A 22,266-nucleotide genomic window follows, 5' to 3' on the forward strand; every position below is an offset into this window, starting at 1 on the left:
GTTTGGGCAGTTTTTACATCTCTTTCAACTTTCTGGTTTAAAAGCCTACATTTGCACTTGTTTCCCACCTTTTCTCTAACTAGTCTAGTCCAGATACAGACTTGCTGTATCCAGGACTGTTTGTAAGCTTTTGAGCGGTGCCAAAGTCTGCTCTTCAATTTTTCCCTTAGATCTGCTAGTTCTCTCCTCTCCTGGACATTTGCTAGCTTATTAGTCTAGCAGTTTACCAGACTTCTTGTAGCAATTACTGTAGCACACAAAACTGCTACTAGCATACCTCCCAACCATGCTGAATTACTTGGTTTTTACAGAGTTTTGGGGTCCAAAGAATGGGGTGCCACGATTCCTGAGTGGCACCCCTTAATTTCTGAATTCCCGGCACTTTTGTTTTTAAATTTTATTTCCTGGTTTTTGAGTTGACATCATCATGTGCGCGATGACATCAGCTCCATGAAACGGCCTGCCAGCCTGTCGGAATTGAGCTGAAGCTAAGCATGCATTTCCGCCTGCTCAAATCCTTAACTGTGAATCTGCCATGCCATTTTCATGTGCTTTTGATGAACTGGAGTCTGTTATCTTTATTGAGCTACCTGGAAAGGAAGGGTGTGTGTGTCTGCTCAAATCCTTAACTGCTTTGCAAGGCATGCCGATTGCCAAGCTGTTTTCATGTGCTGCTGCTGGATATTTATTGAGTTGGAGAAGAAGGATATTTACTGAACTGGAGCTGCCTGGATAGAATGAGCCGTTTTTGCTGCTGAACTGGATATTTATTTAATAAGTGTGTGTTCCTAGACAGGGCCACTGCGAGGACCTGAAAGAAAAACCTCATCACTGCTTCGTGAAGCTCACTTCTTTAGTTAAATATGGTAAATTCCCTACTTTCCCACTTTAGAGACAAAAGGTTGACAGACCCATTCATTTTATAGCAGAGTGACACCGAGTTTGCAGTGATTATTGCCAGCCTTCCCCATGAACTGAGGTTGCAGTTCCAATTAATCGGTCTTCAGCAGCATCAAATTCAGGCAGCAGATAGATGCCGGGAAACTTGAATGTGAGTCATTCGCGTTGTGGATATATTCTGTAAAGGCTGAAGAGCCGAGGCGCTAGAGGAATCTGCATTTTATGCTTTATTTGCTGCTAACCAGATTTTATTGGATCAAGTGTCTGCTTATTTTACCTGTTTTGTGGGACTACATTGTGGATCTACTACTGGACTGGACTATAATTATATAGATTATATAATTATAAATAAATAATAATTATAATTAAAATGCAAATGAAGGATCATCAGTCTAAGAAGTAATGTCAAACACTACTGTGAAATGAGACATATGCCATAATCCACTGCTAATTGTACTTTGGTAGATTAATGTTCATAATATAATCTGCATTAGACTAGTTTCTTAGGCATGTACAATTGTGTATAAAAAATTATTATATGAGAGTCGAAAGATCAAAATTATTTTTACATGGATTTCTATGACATGTTTTTATTTTGTACACTGCTGTTGTATTCTAATAAACTTTTACATTTTTGTTAGTATAACTCTAGCTTTGAGATATTCACAGAATAAACAAACTTTACAACAAAAGGAAGAAACTGTTGCAGTAAAGAGGAAAATCCCAGGATGCAAAATACTTCCTTACCAGCCGCAGTAAGAAACTGAGATCCCTCATAAAATCCTCCAAAGCTAGTTACGAAAATAAAATTGCCAAAGATTCCAAAGACAACAACAAGGCATTCTATAACTATGTCAAGAATCTAAATGGCAATGCTCAGATCTGCTCTGAGCTAAAACAGAATGGCATTAAATATACTGATCCCAAGGATATTGCCAATATCCTGGTAGATCGATTCAGTGCCAACCTCACCCCCCTCTCACCCCCTAAATGGCCCATCTCAATACCGGAAGATTGCCATATTCCGGTAATAACGGCCACACAGGTAAATCGCTCTCTCCAAAGCTAAGAATACAGCATCCATGGGACCAGATGACATCCCGGGCTGTGTACTACATGAACTACAATATGAACTGGCACCTCACCTAAGTGTCATGTTTAATCATAGCCTCACCTCAGGTTTCATTCCCACTGAGTGGTGCACAGCTACAGTTATCCCACTCCACAAGGAGGGATCCACCTTGGATCCCGGAAACTACCGTCCCATCAGTCTGACAAGCCTTATCTGCAAGGCCATGGAGCGTATTATCATGGAACTTATAACCAAAGACATTGGCAACCTTCAAACACTGGACCCCCACCCAGTTTGGGTTCGTGAAGGGCCGATCTTGTCTCCTGAACTTGACTGACTTCTTCGAATCAGTCTCCAGAGCCATGGACAAGGGTAAGATGGTCCACACAGCCTATCTAGACCTTGCCAAGGCCTTTGACACCATTCCCCACTCTGGAATCATAGATAAACTTACTAAGCTGGGCATTAATCCCTACGTCACCCAATGGGTTGCTAACTGGCTTACTGATAGAACCCACACTGTAAAAGTAGCCGACTCCAAATCCAGCTCCAGACAAGTGACAAGTGGAGTACCTCAGGGTTCAGTCCTGGGACCGCTCTTGTTTGGCATCTACTTCTCTGAAGTACAGGCCAACACTAAGGGACTCTGGATAACAAAGTTTGCAGATGACTGCAAACTGGGAGCCATTATTGAATTCCCAAATGATGTGGATACTCTACAAGAGGGCCTTACAGAAACAGATGCTTGGTGCCAGAGCCATGGGCTCAAGCTCAATGCCAAGAAATGTATAGTTATACCCTTTGGGAAAAAACATGTATCCATGAATTACCATATAGGTGGCAGTACACTAAACACCGAAAGTTTGATAAGAGACTTAGGGACACAGGTGGACAGTGGTCTCACCTTCGATAACCACATCACCACAACAGTCAGGAAATCCTTCTATGTGGCACACCTCATTACTAAGGGCTTTTCATCCAGAAAAAAGGAGGTCATTGTCCCACTGTACTCATCCCTCATTAGACCCATTATAGAATACAATGCCCCGTTTGGTATGTACCTCTCAAGACATCTGCAACAACTGGAAAGGCCACAGAAATACCTCACTAAAAGAATCACAGGCCTAAAGCAGATGCCCTATGCTGACCGCCTTAAAAAACTCCAGCTATACTCTGTCGCATATCGTCTACTCAGAGGCGATCTTTGCTTAACATACAAGGCCATGTCAAACCTAGAGCTGTTGGACATGTTACACTTAAAGAAATCCCAATCCCTCAGAGCCACACGCTCCAGGGATCTAAACCTTGTCATCACAATAAACAAAACATGCTGGAGGGATAGGTTCCTGACCCAGAGACTCCCCAGACTCTGGAATAGACTGCCCATACATGTCAAGCAGAGGGCCTCTTTGGTCCTCTTCAAAAGGAACCTTGATGATTGGATGGGAGAAAGGAAATTCACCCCGGGGATCACGTCAGTCGCCCTGCTAGACAGGGGTCCAGGGAAGTAAATAGTGTGGGAAGAAATAGCCAGGGAATTGTTATGGCTAGGCTTGTATAGGCCCTAGGGCTGATAGCCTAGTACCAACCTATGAACCTATGAACCTATAGTGGGATCCTTTTTTTGTTCCTTGTGATTGCCAGATACCATTTTTGCTGTTGAATATTTACAGCAGTGCTTTTTTTTGTGCTATTCATTTGAATGGGCTGTAGCTGTATTTCTTTTAGGTGTTATGCAATGCCCCAGTACTGATGCAAATGAAGGTCTTAAATCACCATCCTATCTAAAAGAAAAAGCAGCAACGTGACAGAAATCAAAAGTATAAGTTAAAGGGACCATCCCATAGTCTAATATTCTGACCCAAAGAAACTTGTCCTGATACCTCTCAGTTGTCACCACCCACTTACTATGTCATCATCAACTATACTCCTGGTTTCAATTTACTTTATGGAACCCTGTTTTCATTCCCTCTGGTGAACACAATTAATAATATTCAGTCCTTGCCAAAGATTTCAGTCCCCGATCACTGGGAGACAATAAGGTTATTACATTTTTGTGTGTGTTTGTGGTGGGGTGGTTAGGCAAACTTGTCAGTGTTTACTTTTTATGAACTCATCAAAAAGCTTGTCTTAATTGTGCAGCTCTTTATTTCCTTTATTTATTTTGCATAGCGTAACTGCGAGACGTACAGTCAAAAGAGTACAGTTTAGTGAATTCATATTAAATCTTAGTAGTCTTTTGATGTATTCCCCTTACTCTGTAGTAAAGCAGTCTCACAATTAGTATATAAAACTATTACAGGTTGCTGTACTGTACAGCCCCAATTGTGAAAGTGAATCTATTGCTTGCATCATACATGTTTTTTACAGCAGGTCAGAAAACCATTACACTTGGCTAGTATTCAGAGATCAAAAATAAAACATGAAAAAAGAAGATTGCTTCTACTACTGTTCAAGACTTGCATCATTCCGATGCTTTCTACACAGCAAGTGGTAGTCATGCATACCATCATAGCACTTAGCTAGCATACAGAAATCCACACAAAATGAAATATGAAATGAACAGAAAACTCTGTTTAGTAATGTTTTAGCTTTGCACTACTCATATGCTTTCCTGCAAGGTAGTAGCAAGTGAGGTCATAAAATTCCTGAAAGGCTATTTTCTCTATTCTCTGAGGATAAACAGCACAGGTGAAACTAATGAATGACTCAGCAAGAGCTGTTGTGAGTAATTGCAATTTGTAATGGAATTTGACTAAGACCATTGAAACTTCCTGTAAGCACCCCTCTCCCAACCCTTGCAGCCAAAGCTGGGACTTGCTCAGAAAGCCACACTGAAAATGTAAACAAAGACCAGAATCAAAGCAAAAAACCTCTGCGTCTCTTTAAGGTGCAGTAGAAGACTTGTCAGTGCTAAAAGTAAGCCACTCACACCCCCCTGAACTTATATATACCAACTCCAAGATAGCCATACCTCAGAGAAAAGGGAATATTCTGAGAAATGGCATCTCGGACTTAGTATATGTAAGTCCATTCTTTCAGCCATTCAGTCTTCATATTTTGGGGATCATTGTAGTAGGTCCCAACATCCCAAATGTTTACCTGCAAAAACACTTGCTTTTGGTGAATGCAGTTTCAGGATTCCGAACCTCGGGCCATTCGCTTTCATCTACTCATAGTGGAAATGCCAAACTTCATCATAAAACTAAATACATTGATTATATTGTTTTATTTATTCTGCAAGTCAGACATAAATCAGAGTAGCCTAACATAGCACGTTGGTTTTGAAGAAAATACCCAAGTAAGATTTTAAAACAAACTACTTTGACAATCCTGTTTGCTAATTGATAAAACCCTGTTTGATAATGAATGAGCCATAATCCACTGAAATCATAAGATCTTGAAATGAAAAGAATGAGATTGCTTTTTCCTAAACTAAATACACCTACAAAAAAAATAATAATAACATCAGTGGTACTGGAGGACGAGATTATTTCAGAACACTCTTCATTTAATATGTCAAATCCATTGTTACAGCACCTCATTTTTAAGGGCTGAATATGGTCATTTCTGCTTCAAGATTCGGTGTCCCTTTTTCTGCTATGGTTCAGTCTTGTCAGAATAAGTAAAAATAATCTTACTGTTGAAAACATACAAAAGAAAAACAACGTGAAGCCACCACGGTATAAACAATGTGGGCTGATACAACACACAGCTAAATAAATATTTTATTAGAACTTGTCAAGTTAATTTTAAACATATGAGTACATTAGGTGAATTTAACCAAAGAAAATCCGAGGGCTCTGTATTTCTCCTTAGATACTAAGCTAAGAACTTCATTTGGCTTCTGATTCCCCTCAGGATGCTTTTTTTAAATATATACTCATGAGCAGTAGAGTTTGGTTAAACAAGTACCATTTCCATATTTACTGTAGAATGGAAAACAAAGTAGATAAATCAGTCTAAGGTCACCACTGATGTAAATATACAAGACAGCTTCCCCAAATTTAATATACACTTCCACATACCTAATACATCAATGTATAAAAGATGAAGGATGATTTCACACAAATAGCAAGAAAAATAAAACAATCTGGGGACTACTTTTGTCAAATACTGTATTTTCTTCACCTGGAGAAGTATAATAAACTTCCTTAAAAGGTGATTTATTTCTGCATGCTTCAGTTTAAATCACTGTTGAAAAACACATTAGTATACACTGCAATCTGTGTGACAACAAATATTTTCCAAACTGGCTGGGTCATACTGGTAATTTTAGGCAATAATGTGAAAAAAGATGGCTTACAGGCAGTTGCATTTAGTGTGGCAAATACAGTACAATGCTGCGATATGTTGGGGGGGGGGGTTATTAGCAGATAAAATGAAATGGTCCCCTTCATGTGGTGACTTAGTTTAATATGGAACAACTTAGAAAACTGCTGAAGGGAGGATGCTCAAATATTATTCAAAGATGACAGAATAAGCAAAGTGAAAATAAACATACATAATGTAAAGCAAGCAGGGTTAGGGGCTATGTTCTCATAAACAAAGAAAATTAGTCATATGGCAAAGAGCTGAATAAATATTTTATTAGAGCATGCAATTTTAAATTGAAGAATAAAGCAAGTGAATTGAACCAAAGTTCCATGTCATAATTTAATTCCTCTAGAAGTGCTCAAATGCAGCCAGTAGAACTCCATAGGGCATTATGTTCTGCAAATTATCTGTATGTCCAGCCCGCATTGTTTATTTGCTCCTTTTTCATCTTTTTTCCACATATAAACTGCATATGTGATGCACTGTTCCTCTCCACTCATATGCACGTGCGCTCACACACACACACACACACACACACACACACAAACTTGCTAAATCCAGGGCAGAAAAGCTGGTCATCATATGAACTGGTCTTTTGACAAGCTATAACTGACTCAGCTTTTCTGTGAGGCTCCGAGTTTAACAAAAAAATATTAAACCAATACTGCAAGGCAATGTTTACTTTAGTATTTTCTTCTCTAATGACTATACATGACTTGCTTACAAGAAGTTCTCTGTATGTTATACAAACTTTTAAAAGTATAACAGCAAGGAAAGCAATAAAGAAGAATTGAGGCAGAGAAAGTGAAGAGAGAGAGAGAGAGAGGAAGAAAGAGCAAGAGAACGTCAGAACCTTTAAAGATAATGAACTGTGAATCACTTAAGTTCACAGGTACTTACTAGGCTGTTGATCTGTTAGGACCTTAATAAACCTAGCCTTGCATTCCTATGGTAGTTATTAGCCCTTATATTTTGCAATATGAGTATCCAAAGGTGGGCCAGACATCATCATCTGATTACTGCTGCACTAGCCTCAGCTATATCTGGATTATATATTGCCAAGGATATAACAGATGTTGGGTTATAGCCTGCCAAGGATGTAGCAGCTATCTGGGTTCCAAAGCTTCAAGGCATCTTCCACACACCCAAACTGTTAGGCAGCTCGAGTGGCGATGACTAATAGACAAGTTTGGGCATCAAGCCCTTCAGAGATTTACTGCCACCAAAGAGTATGCTACTCTGAGGCTTTCAATGATCAATGGTTGGGGTGTGCTGTTCATTTATTGGGCAAATAATTTCCTTTTGGGGGGGGGACTTTCATTTAATAATTTTGTCCACTGCATCAAGAGTGTTTGCAAAGTATCTAGCTCCAGTTATAGCTCATTGCAGGCTACAGGATATCCACATTTTTCCATATTTAGATGACATTCTTGTCTTTGCAGAGTCTTTTCCAAAGTGTCAGGAATATCTTTGGGTGACAGATCTCTTACACAAGCTCGGATTCCAAGAGAACATCCAAAAGTCTTTCTTGACTCCATCTCACAGGATTGTGTTTTGGGGATGTCAACTAGACACCACAGTTCAAAGAGCAGTTCTTCTACAGGAAATAAATAGATCTATGTCTAAATCTATTTCTAGGGTTTTCCACTCAGACTTCAGTCACTGCAAGGGAATACCTGAAGATTTTGGTTCTCATTGCTTCTATGATTCTCAAGATACTCCTGGCAAGATTACATATGAGAAGCATACAGTGGTATCTGAAGCCTCTTTGGTTCCAGCACCAACACCCTTTGTCTCATTTGGTGGAGACAACAGATGTCCTTAAATCTAGGGCTCCCCTTCTTCCTCCCTGTTCCAAAACAGTCAGTCACCACAGACATCTCAGACTTTGCGTGGGGAGCAGTTTCAAGAGGGATAAAAGTGCAGGGGGTGTGGGGACACCAAGGACAGACACAAGCACACAAATATAAAAGAGATGTTTTCCGTGATCAAGTTACTCAACTCTCTGAATCATCTTTGATCCCCAGGACTTCTTCAAGCCATTACAGGCAATACCACAGTCATGCGGTACATCAGCAAGCAAGAGGGGACCAGGTTGTACCCCCTTTGCAGACTAGCCATGTTAGCTTGGGATACAACTGCACAGCACAGTCTCACTCTACAGGCAACCTACATTTCGTCAGAGCAAAACTGTGTGGCAGACAAGCTGAGCAGAACAAGAGCAGACCTTCATGAATGGAAACTAGATCGGGGGGGGGGGGTCTTCCAGGATTTGATCCATCTGAAGGCAGTTCCTGAAGTATACCTCTTTGCCTCCTCTCTAAACAATGAGCTGGCACGATTATGCTCCAGGACTCCATACAAGAAAGCCTGTTAGGAAGATGCTTTTTCTTTTCTTTTTTTTTTTCTTTTCTTTTTTCTTTTCTTTCAGAAATGCTCCTGTATGTTCTTCCACCTTTTCTACTAATATCCATGGTACTTCTGCAGATTGAGAAGGAATCCCCCATAATCATTGTAGTGACTCCCTTGTAGCCCAGGCAACAGTCGTTCGCCCTTCTTTTGGAAATGGCCAGGGGCAATTACTGCAAGTTTCCTCACAGACTGGATCTACTCACACAAGAATGGGGGTGTTTGATATACCCCAACAGCAATCAACTTCAGCTGACTGTCTGGATTTTAGGCACCTGTTTCCTGAGTACGTGCAGCAGGTACTAATGGAGGCGAGCAAACCTGCTACTCGAAAATCGTATATTAGCAAATGGAAAGGTTTTCTAGCTGGTGCCAACAACATGACCAGCACCCATTCAGGGCTAGTTGTTCTCTGATTTTACAATATTTTGGTGCATTACCATTATATGGCCTTTCTTACTCCTCTATCAAGGTTAATTTATCGGCTATTTCATTTATCAGTTATTTTAACTTGTCTGCTCATGGATCCTTCTCTTTCAATGCCATCTCTTTTCAGAATGTTTTTGAAAGGTGTTTTGCATGACACCTCCAAGAAAACCATTAGACTCTCCTTGGGATTTTAATTTTGTGTTAGAAAAGCTAACACTTTCTCCATTTGAACAAGCTAACTTGGCTGACTGGAGGTTCTTAACATGGCTAAACCAATAAAAATAAAACCACTTCAAAAGAGTAATAAAGGCCACTGACAGCAATAAAGTTCCACAAAAAGGGGGTTTATTGTCCCAGAAAAAGACAAATGAAGTAAGCACTTTCCTCTTGCTTCAATGAAGAAAACTTCCTCAGACAAAAAGCTCATCAAGAACACAACCATTTAAATCAAGTGAATCAAATCACATGACTACATTAATTAATCCTTAAAAGGTATACTTCCAAAAATACAATTGTGGAAAACATTCTTTAACTTTTTGAAAGACATATATAAAAATTACTGTATAAAATTGTAAAAAGACAACAGTGTTTAGGTAATAGGAAAGCATAATGGCAAGATAACCTAACTAGACTAGGCAACATGAACTAATCCTAGTACATAAAAGGTATGTGTCAAACAAGCAAGTAACAAAATAGTCGTGCATTCACCTCCTCTATTTATACAAAAATGCACTTACACCAGGTTACCTTTGTAAACTCCTTAACTTTAAAACACAGGCTAAGGAGCATGCATCATTAAAACCTGGTGGGCTACAAGCATTTAATTTTATTTGCCACAATAATTCACATACTTCTAATTTCAAAGTGAATGGTCCTTCCCTAGGGTCCTGCTCTATCTGGTCTATGACTCTAAAGCTAAAATTATGCTGGGGTGTTCGTGGACATGCTTAGCCAAAGAGTTCTCTAACTTTATTTTCTTAATACTATAAGTGTGTTCATAAACCTTGTCCTTAAACTTACGGTCAGTTTTACCGACATAAAAGCAAGGACAAAGTTTACAGGTGGCCAGATAGACCACACTTTTGGAGCCACAATTAAATCTTTTGTTACTAGAATATCTTCTTCCTCTAACAGTAAAGGTATTCCTAACCTCCGTAAATCTGCAATAAGAGCAACTCCCACATTTGTACATACCAGGGGCTTTCACTATTGAGATCCTTCCCCTCTCCAACAGACTTTTAAGATTGGGGTCTTTTCTGTATACAATCCTGGGACCTGACTCTACAATGGGTCCTAGGTCTTCATCCAAAACTAGTAAACTCCAATTTTTATACAAAATTTGTCATATGAGGGAGGCATCAAGACTGAATAATGTGATGAATGTGACATTAAATAAACCTGACCTCCCAGATTGAATATGCTCACTACCAAACGTCAATGTACCATTAAGGTCGGGTCTAGATGATAGAATAGGGCTAAAAACACCATTAACCCTCTTATGTTGCACTTCAATCACCAGTTCATCCAGTAATTGTGGGGGGTATGCTCATTTCAAGAACATATCGCACAATGTTTGACATTCAACCCAAAATTCTTTATCATCAGACACCATGCGGGCCACCCTCACCAACTGGCCCTTCACAACAGATCTCTTCTATTGGTAAGGGTGATTACTGATTACTGACGAAAGCGCATACTTCATTTGTCTTTTTCTGGGACAATAAACCCCCTTTTTGTGGAACTGTATTGCTGCCAGTGGCCTTTACTACTCTTTTGAAGTTCTTAACATGGATGACAGTTTTACCGATCGTTCTGACCTCTGCAAGAAGAGTATCTGAGTTGCAAGCTCTTATGACGAGTGAATCCCACCTTATTTTCCACAAGGACAAGGTTTTTTTGAGAACTAATCCTTTTTTATGCATAAAGTGGTATCCAGGTTTACTTGAAGCCGAAGTATCCATCTCCTCATTTTCTTTCCTGAACACAAGAACGAAGAAGAAAGGATACTCCGTACCTTGGATGACCACAGACAGCTCAGGTACTATCTTGGCAGAACTGTCTTGGAAGAACTACATTTTTCAGATCTTCAGATCAACTGCTCATTTCCTATGAAGGCAAGAGGAAGGGACAACCTGTGGCAAAACAGAATATTTCAAAATGGTTGTCTCAGGCTATTACCTTTTTTTATACTCAGCATGATAAACTATTCCAGGCAGGGTCAAGGCCAACTCTACCAGGGCCTTGTCTTCATCTATGGCTTTTTGAAAGGGTTGACTTCTACAAGTATTGTAGAAGCTGCTACTTGGTCCTCTGTACATATGTTTACAAAGCAATATAAGCTTGATTCCTTTTCTAGGTCCATATCAAGCTTCGCTAGGACCACTCTCCAGGGGCTCCTGGACCCTTCTCCTTTCACCTCCTAAATGTAGAAAGCTAGGGTAATCTAAATATATAGCTAAGGCTACTGTGGCAGTTATAACTATAATGAACATAGTACAGTTGTGTAAGTAAACTTACCAAAACTATAGATGTTAGAATGATCAGTGCTGCAGTAGCCACTTCCTCCCTCCAACCCCCTTGCTTTTTGATATGTTGTTTATGCCAGGGTGTGATTATTTATTTTTGTTCTTTATAGCATTGTCTTTTCAGGGCTCAGTCCCCCCCCCCTTTGTTGGCAGAAAAGATCTGAAGGGCTTGGCATATAAATTTGTCTTTTATTCAGCTCTGCTCTGCTCAAGTTGCCTCACCGTTTGGGCGTGTGGAAGGTGCCTCAAAGCTTTGGAAACTGGCGGGCCTTTATATATTTGGCAGGATATAACCCATATAGCTAGGGCTATTGCAATAATAATTATTCAAGCATCCTTATTATGGAAAGTTAACTTATACAACTGTACTTTTCTCCCACCTATAAACACCAGTGGTGCTAAACTAGGGGTACATTTTTGGTTATCCATTCATCTAAATTCTATTACATTGGAGTAAGAAGTACAGTGTATTATGTGGAGTGGAAGACAGTTCCCTAAAAGCTGAATTTTCTGAGATACATACTCATCCCTCCAGCATGTTCTATTAATTTTGCAGAAAAGATTTAGGTCCCTTGAGCAGGTGTTTATTGTATTTGAAAACATGTAACAGGCTTGACAGAACAGGTTCTTTAGTAGCTCCATAGTCCAGAGGTTGCATCTCAATATTTTATTTATTTACATTTGTTTACTGGGAAAGTCTGACTTGGAACAATCCAATTTTCAGCCGAGGTCTGGGGAGAAACATTTCAAACATGTCTTTGTAATGGGTCTATATTGAATCAGTGAACGCTTAAAACAGCGAACGCTGATTTATCGACCCCATGTAAGCGAAAGCTTACAATCCTGAACACTTAGAATGGTGCTTTTTTTTCCCAGGGAAAAAAATTGCTGTTCCAAAAAAGAAAAAAAAAAACTTTAAAACATTACATAAAGTGGGGGGCTTCGCCCCCACACCCCTTGATGTGGGGTGCTGTGCCACCCACACTCCCCCTACTTAAATATATCAACTACAAGATCGCACTACAGTGACAAAAATGGCAAAATAATGAAAGCAGCCAAGCAATTTGTTTCCCAGGGAAAGAATTCACTTATATGCCATTTCTGTATTTTACCATTTCGTGCTTTCAAGTTTGATCAAGATGCATTTGAAAGAATGCATCTTCAATCATATAATAGGGAACCTTTGTAACATGGGAGGAAACCGGAGCACCCGCAGAAAACCCATACAAACACAGAGACAACATGCAGACTCTGCACAGAAGGCACCCCAGACAAGAATTGAACCAGAGAACCTCTTGCTGTGAAGTGACAACGCAAACCACTGCACCACTGTGCTGCCTAATAGATCAATAGTCTGTATGATATCAAGAAGAGAGACATGGCACTGAGATGGTCTGCATAATTTTGATGATTTAAGCCCTTGATTTTTTTGTACTGAGAAAGTGTTGTGGTCATTCCACTTGTGACAAGTATTTGGACAGGTACACACCAAAAGTGGCATTATACCCAGTGATCGGCTTACTGAGTGTTGAGTACAGTGGAACAATTGTTATTGTATCTGGGCACCCTACCTTCAGATATAAACTGTGCAATGAAAACGGACTTCCTTATAATACTAGATATGTGGTGATTTAAGAATAACTCACAGTCAACATAGGTTCCTAGATCTCTAACTCTGGGCTCCATTTTGTGTGTGTGTGGGGGGGATTGCCAATGCGATGGTTACATGAAGAGTCATGCCCGCCTAAGGATACAATGATTCATTTCTTGGATATATGTTTTAGTCCATGGTTTTGACACCAACTATTTGCTTAGAATGATAGTGTTCTCTGTCGAGTTCATGACAGTACCTAGTTTGCAGTCATCTGCATACATGGTCAGTCATAAATCTTTAACATTAGCTTTGACCTCTGAGAAGTAAACATCAAAGAGGAGTGGCCCATAGACTAATTCTTGGGGCACTCTGCTAGTGACAGATCTTTTGAGCAGGTACAGCCACCCATCCTTAATTTCTGGGTTCTATTTATGAGCCAGTTTGCTAACCAATGAGTCATATCAGGGATAACATTTAGCTAGAAGAGTTTATCTACAATGCCTGAGTGTGGAATGGAGTTGAATGCCAAAGTTACATGCAGGTATGCAGTGTGCACTAATTTGCCCTCATTTATTGCTTCAGTGCCTTTTTTGAAGAAATCGACCAGGTTAACTAGGCAGGACATGCCATAGACAAATCTGAAATGGGTTGCATTGAGTCTGCAGGCTATCTATCTCCTACTTATCAGTTCTGACATGGTCTATAATTGCAGCGTCTGTAAGGATGTGCCAAGTCAGGTTATTGACTGCGTTGTTGGCAGCCCTGTAATTTATCCAGCTGCATAGAAGTAGTGCTCTCGGCCTTAGACAGTGCCTTGAGATCTTGTTTTGGGAGACTGGGGGAGTTGCAGATGCAGGTATTTGATCTGAGAATACTGGAGGGGAGATGGATGTGAAGTTAGAGCTGAATTTGTTGACCAGTATACTGGCTATGTTCTCTGGGTCCAATTAAATGATATAATTTACTATTACTGAGTTTTGTGCAGTGCTGGACATTGCTTCTGAGGTTTCTAGTATAGTTAAAGTAAGTTCAGTTGCTATCTTTCACCTGGGTAGCTACTGTCCCTCATAACTGGCTTTGGTTGATTTGATAGGATCAGGAATTTCTTGCTTATTTTAGCAAGAGAGTTTTATAGATTTATATTTGCATCCAGTGAGTTTTTTCTTTTAATATAGAGCCTAGTTATATTACGGTTCCACCTCAGGGGTATTTATTTTTGAAATTGGAGTTATATTTATTTCTGGGGGGGCTACTGCATCCATGCAGCTATAGACATGTGCACAGAATACGGCAATAAATGATAAGTAGTGTAATCACCATGCTGGCGGGGAGTTTGAATTTAGCCAGATCATTGTTCATTTTTAGTAGATTAGCTTTCACATAGCCTTTGAATATGAGGGTCTACATTAGATCACCGAACGCTTAGGTTAGCGAACGGCGATTAATCTACCCCATGTAAGCAAAAGCTTACAAAACAGAACTCTCAGAGCAGTGATTTTTTTTTTCCCAAGGGAAAAAAATTGCTGTTACAACAAAAAAAAAAAACACTTTAATACATGATACTAAGTGGGGGGCTTTGCCCCCCACACTCCCTACTTAAATATACCAACTCCGAGACCGCACTACAGTGCCAAAAACAGAAAACTACTGAAGAGCCTAAGTGAATTTTTTCCCAGGGAAAGAATTCGCTTACATGCCGCTTCGATATTTTCCCATTTCGGCATTTACAGCTCGACCAAGTCGCATTCGCTAACCTGCATCTTCGGTCAGCTGATAGGAACCCGAATATGAAGGGTTGGAGGAAGTTTCAAGTTTCACTCTTATGAGGAATGTGACTGGCTTCTGGTCCAATCTGTCCAGGGAGAAGGTTACAATTGGTGGGGCCCAGAGCTGTCCCATATTGGTAAGGACCAAGTCCAGGATTTTATCACCCTTTGTTTGAGGTGCAGACTTACTAGTCCAGAGAGTTTGCACTGACAAAGTTCACAAATCTCTGGGCATACAGTACTGTACATGTTTGAGGATGTATAAATCTTCCAGTTTACGGAGGGATAGATGAAGTCTTGTATGAGAATGGTGTTTGGCTTAATGCAGAGGGACTCCATACTGCTTAGGTAGGAGGTTAGGTAGGAGATATGGGATAAGGGGAGGCATACGTTTCATCTTGTATGTAGCTATGAAGTGAAAAGAGATTTTGAGAATGTTAAGTTGGATATGGAGGAGTTTCAGGTCATTATCTTGTCTACAAAGGTTGTAGGCGATATATATTTTTTTGAGAATATAGAGATACTTCTGCATTTAGTGCATTTATCTAATGCAGTGGGCCAGTGTGAATGATAGAGACTGAAGCTTTGAAATGATGGAGTGCTTTCACTAGTCTTGAACCAGGTCTCTGTGATGATGCATATATCAACATTTTCAAGGGTAAGTAGGGCCTGCAGTGTGTGTAGTTTTTTGTTTAAGCTCCCAGCATTAGATAGTGATACCTTAATGCAATCTGGATTCTGTTTATGTTGAAAGCTTTAGAAGACTGACATTGCCTAAAAAGGCAGTATGGGGCGGACAAGGTTTTGGCCAATGTACTGATGACTTGGGGTAGAGGTGCAGGCATCTGTGACAAAGCAGTTGGTTGGTACTGTCTACCATCTTTTATATATATATATATATATATATATATATATATATATATATATATATATACATACATACTTCAGAAACTCTAAGTTTCAAAACTTCAAACTTCAAATGGTTTAGACCATAAGATCAAAGTTTTGAAACCTAGATCACCTAATTAAAAAAATAAAATAAAAACAAAAACATTTTTTTTACATTTTTGTAGGGGGCAAGCCCCCTGGACCCCCCACATGCCCACACCCCCTGCTAATTAAATAAAGGGAGGGTGGCCTAATGGTTAAGGTGTTTGCCTTACAAGCACAAGGTGCAGGGTTTGAGTCTCACAAGGGATAACTGGCTAGGCTTAAAATGGCTCACCAGGGCAGTTAGCTTAGTACTAACCTATGACCCTATACCAACTCCAAGATCACATTACAGTGAGGAAAATGGTAAATATTCCATTCTGCTCTGTATGGCGAACTCCATTCAAAATGCTCGAAGCTTCAAAACTTTGATCTTATGGTCTCAGCCTTTTGAAGTTTGAAGTTTTGAAACTTCGAGCTTCTGAAGGGGATCTATATATATATATATATATATATATATATATATATATGTGGATTTAGGACTGTTGAATGAAAGTTCAACAGTCCGAATCCACTATCACCAAACACATTTTAATGAAAGCCCTTTCACCCAAAAAGACCTTTCGCTAAAGTATGTTAAAAAAACAAAACATTGAATCATTGAATCTACTTTTACGCAGGGGCAAGCCCCCCTGCACCCCCACACCACCCCCACTTTAATATTCTCACTCTGAGATTGCACTACAGTGGGGAAAAGTGAATTTTCCCTTATCCGCACCATAGTACGACTGGCACAACAGGCATATTTATGCAAAAATGCTGCTTTGGTGAAAAGCATTTTCGCGTAAGTATGCCCACCCATTCGCAATTCGGTAAAAAGTGCATTCGTGCAAGAGTCCTAGTCCCATATATATATATATATATATATATATATATATATATATATATATATATATATGTGTGTGTGTGTGTGTGTGTGTGTGTATTGTACTCTCTCTGAACGACACCAGAAGCTATCCAGCTGTTGAAGCTGATTATCTTTTGTCCATATCGTAGTATCATTCTTGGTGATGGTAAAATACTGCACAAGGATAGTTTCATACACACCTCAGATACACATTCCAAGAGCTCCAACATGTCTGTCTTTGTATAGTCCTGGGAGGTATGTCTTAAGTCATTTACACCCAGGTGTACAATGACTGCATAATAGGTGTACTTGTACTGCATGTGTGATGTGGCAAATCCTGGAATCTGATAGGCAAGTGACCATGAGCCTATCCTTGCACAGTCTGGTGAGTTGTACATCTGTGTGCCTCTCCATGGAATCACTTATGACTGGGATATTAGGCTGTGTAGAGGTTTGCCTTATGGGCTTTTGAATTTAATCAATGTGGTTCATACCCACGTATTTAACGGAAGGTGCTGTCTGTGCTATGTATTTATGAGTCAGTATAGGTAGCTGATGGTAATTATTTCTTGGATTACACTTAGGAAGACTCAGTGATTTTGTTAAGTTGCTTATAAGAGTCTCAGCTTGTAGTGATTTATGTGTCTGGTCTGAGCTATTTATGATTGTTATAGTGTGGTGTTGGATGGACCACTTTTTTTTTTTTGTGGAGACTTTGTGTTAGAGCTTTGCCTCCAATAACTACATGACTCACACAGTATGTCAGTTTAAATAGTAGGTGGCTCTCAGTAATCATGAAACAATTGCTAACTTGTCTCAGAATGCCAATTTTAACAAAGCTGGCTAGATAGACAGGTGGGAACATATGTTAACAGATGGGTAGCAAACTGTCTCACTGATAGAACCCACCTAATCAAAATAGGGGAAGCTGCCTCAAGTAGTAGACCTGTAGGGGCCTCTGTTATTCAGGATATACAACTCTGAGGTGCAGGCCAAAACCAGTGGGCTATGGCTGACCAAGTTTGCAGATGACTGCAAGCTGGTCATGGTCATCAGTTCCCCAAGTGATGTGGACGTCCTCCAAGAGGGTCTCACCCAAACAAATGACTAGTGCTAGAAACATGGCCTCAAGCTGAATGCATCATCATCTCCTTTGGGGAGAGTGACATTCCCACATATTATCACATTAGTAACAATGTCCTAAACATGCAATCAGGTGTGAGGGATTTGGGCACCCAGGTTGATAGCAACCTGACTTTTGACAACCATGTGGCTTCCATTGTATGGAAAGCTTTATACATGGCTCACCTCATAAGTAAGGGTGTTTCATCCAGGGACAAGACGGTCATAACATCCCTGTATTCTTCCTTATAAGGCCAATTATTGAGTACAATGCCCCATTCAGCATGTACCCTTCAAAGCACATGCAGCAGCTGGAGAGAACACAGAGGTTCCTCACCAGGAGAATCCAGGGCCTCAAACATCTATCCTACACAGATAGAGTAAATGTCGTGTCCCTCTACAAAGTTTCATACAGATTCCTCAGAGGTGACCTCTGTCTGGCATACAAAGCAATCTCAGACCCCGCCTTGATGAGACTGCTGCATATCTGTAAGTCAAGCTCCATTTGAATAACCTGCACGCGTGACCACAACCTGGTCTGTGACCTCAATAGGACTTGTTGGCAGGACAGATTTGTATCCCAGAGACTTCCCCATCTGTGGAATAGACTCCCTCTCCATGTCAAGCAGAGTACCTTATTATACCTTTTTAAGTGCAACCTGAATAACTGGATGGGAAACAGAAAATACTCCCATGGGATTCCACCTATGTTCCTGGTGGACAGGGGCTTTGGGTGCTGACTTGTCTAAACATGGGCTAAACTCTTGGTTAGGCCTATAAGGGCCTCATGGCCAATAGCCTAGTAACTTCCTATGATGTAATGGGAGCTTAAATGTCCTTTCTGTGTGTTAACATTATCTAAAAGTCCTGTTAGCACTAGTGCCACTCACAGTACTGCTGGTGGTCAGTTCTTGTAATGACCGTGCTGCTCATGGCTATCATTCTAACAGTGTCAATGCTATTATGATTTTCATGGCCATATTCTAGAAGTACAGTGGCTGTATACATGGTTATAATACCATCCCAACCAAAACTATGAAATGCATTTACTGAGCCAGATCCATATTCAATGCTCATTTACCAACCTGCATTTGAATACAATATTTAAAGTGACTGCTTTCAACTGAAAATCAAACTCAGTTCCTACATTAACAGAATTTTTTAATTTAAGAGCAATGCTATGTAAAACTGAAAAAGAAGTATTTAGAATAAGATCTACAAATCATACTAAGACTTTTAATGATTGGGAAAACCTTGAAATGCTGCTACTGAAATACCAAAACTATTAATGTGTAAATTGTATAATATTACCATGATGATTCAATGTATTCCTAACTCTGTATAACAGAATAGTATGTGATATTGAATTTCTTCCTTTCTATGTATATATTGTATATATGTTAAATCAATAAAACTTTTCTTAAAAAAGTGACTGCTTTCAAGTTCTGAGGCAACACCTGCATATCTGTGCTTTCCTTTTAATCATGCAGATGTTAGGACTGCAGATTTTCTTGCTTAGATTTTGAATGAATATGAATCCAATGTGTTGTTAATTTGATGCTATATTGGTTATGCTGATGTGGCACTAATTGCCAAAATCTGCAATTAATGTTGATTCACATGCTCATGGGTTTTACTCTGTCAGTTAATCATTTTCTTAAGATTTTTTATTATGTACTGATCTAGAGATAAGCAATTCATTTTATGCACTAAGACTATTCAGCACTATTGAATGACTACAAACATTTAGACAAAATTAAGAATTCCATCACAATAAAATGAAGAATGCAGTTAATGAGTGTTTTAGAATATGGAGGGGAACGACAATTACCTAGGAGATATGAAAAAATTAAAACAGTAGTTCTATTTAAAATGCTAAATGCACTCAATATTCTGACAAGCTGTGTATGATAGTAGTTAAATGGTATAGCTAGAAGCAAGGGAATTTATGGGGACATGCAACTATACAGCCTGTAGTACTAAGAAATCAATAAAATCAGACATGTATCTACCTACCATGATATGAAAGATTTTTTTCTGCTGGAAATATAGTTACTGAGGTATGCAGTGTGGATAACAATGCTTTGACCAGCATATTCTGTACACTGAGATGGAAGATGACTGAGTCACTGCTAACAACATTTAAGCTCAATAGGCTCAGTGCCATTTTCCAGGTATGTTCAGTAAAATTACACAGTCTTCCATGCAAACTAACAAGTCTGATAGTCGTACCTCTTTTCAGTATGCTTTGTCTTGTTCTGATATCTGTCTTCAATGAAAGATGCATTTAATGCACAGTGCAGTCTCTAGAGAAACAAAAATAAGCATTTTAATAAAGCAAATAGCTATTAACATCTCAAATTTAGACATGTACTGTAGGCATCCAAAAGGATGTTCCAAGATCGTACAGTCTGCATGCAGGTGAAAACTGTAACATACATTCTTTGGAATGGTTACTGTATGAGCCCAGTGTAACAGGCAATGACAAAAGATGAATGAATGAAGCAAAAGCACTAAAAACAAATGTTCGTAGAAATCCAAGGCAACAATAGTTGAGTTAAAAGACCTTTATAGAATAACAAAGCTTTCAGGTTAAGAAACCCTTTCTCAATGCATTACAACAGGTAGATAAAAAACGCCCACATATATACATTGAAAAACAATCATGTGACCTGCAGCCACCATCACATGATCTTTAAAATCATTTAACATTTTACTGATATTCATAAAACAATGTTCATCTGAAAAACATATATAAAATAGCTAAAAAATTTTGTTAGAAAATTTTAATATATTAACACATAGGTAAATAATATTTAAAAATATATTATTAATTTATATTATTAATTTATTTTAATCTAGTTTGCTGTATTTTGTTTAGAATGGGTTTTAAAGATACTGTAGCATTTAAACCAGGGGGTGTGTCTGCTGAAAGTCTAACTATCCATTCATACTCCCTTAGATCCAGTGAATTAGATAAGTCACCTCCCCTGGATGGTGTTTTGACCTGATCTATAACCTGAAACTTAAAACAGTGTCTACTATCTCTAGATGCAATATGTTTAAATAATGCATTGTTCTCATTAGAATGTCTAATGTTAGATTTATGTTCAGTTATGCGCTCTTTAAGTTTTCTCGTGGTTTTTCCCACATAGAAACATGGGCAAGCTTGACATGTTGCTATATATACCACATGATTAGTTGTACAAGTAGCATAACCATGATATTTATATTCTCTGCCAGAAATAGGATGCTTAAATATATTTGAGTAAAAAGTAGAATCACCACTTTTTAATATGTCATTACAACTACTGCAATTACAGCAGGCATATGTAACTGTCTTTGTCATTGTATTCAGACCAGGTTTTATATTGTTGAAATCTTTATAACAAAGTATGCTTTTCAATGTTCGCATATTCCTATAGCTAAAATAAGGTCTGTCCCCAATTATTGATTTTATATCATCTTGTGCCAATAATACCTTCCAATATTTGGATATTATTTTATTAATATTCTGTGACATAGAATTGAATGATGTTATAAATCTCAAATTATTTGTATTTGGCACATTCACTTCCATGGTGTCCGTTGTTATGGGTATCTTATTGAAAATAGGTTTATATAATTCCTCCCTTTGGGTAGTTACATGTTCTTTAATACTTGCTAATAAGTTTATAGGATATCCACTACCCTTAAACTCTTCATATATGTCGTGCATTTGTTGTCCAAATATATCATGTTCTGAATTTAGCCTACTGGCTCTAGCCATTTGGGCCTTTACAATGCCCCTGAAGACATGGGGTGCATGCATACTACTTGCATGCAGGTATCTACCCGTTGCTACATCCTTCTTAAATATAGATGTATTAATTTCATTATTATGTTTCTTAATTGCTACGTCTAGGAAGTTAATATATGTATCTGATACTTCTATCTTGAACTTTAAAAAATTGGTAGAATTATTCAGGATAGAAATGTAACTTGATAATTCAAATAAGCTTCCTTTCCATAGGAGGAAACAATCGTCCACAAACCTCTGATAAAACACCACATTATCATTCAAGAATCGTTCCCCATCTCCTATGTTCTCCTTCTCCCATTGGTAGAGAACAAGGTTGGCATATGTATTTGCCACAGGCGTGCCCATTGCTACGCCATTTTGTTGTAGATATATATTAGTATCAAACAAAAATATGTTGTTTTTCAACACTACATCTATTAGCATACACACATTTTCTATATGTCTAGTTGTAAAGTTAGAACATTGTATCAAGAAATCTCTAATAGAATCTATC

General features: G+C 38.9%; 1 protein-coding gene across 1 annotated transcript in view; it reads right to left on the reverse strand.

Annotated features, from left to right (window-relative positions):
- Window positions 1-22,266, reverse strand: part of LOC122793186 (glutamate receptor ionotropic, NMDA 3A-like) — a 167,934-nt gene that overhangs the window by 43,101 nt on the left and 102,567 nt on the right. The window contains exon 4 of the mRNA XM_044061009.1: window positions 20,204-20,277. Within this exon, the coding sequence (XP_043916944.1) occupies window positions 20,204-20,277 (74 nt within the window). The remainder of the gene's footprint in view (window positions 1-20,203; window positions 20,278-22,266) is intronic.

This window comes from Protopterus annectens, chromosome 2.part0, assembly GCF_019279795.1.
Source record: "Protopterus annectens isolate FY-2018-M chromosome 2.part0, PAN1.0, whole genome shotgun sequence".
Taxonomy (NCBI): domain Eukaryota; kingdom Metazoa; phylum Chordata; order Ceratodontiformes; family Protopteridae; genus Protopterus; species Protopterus annectens.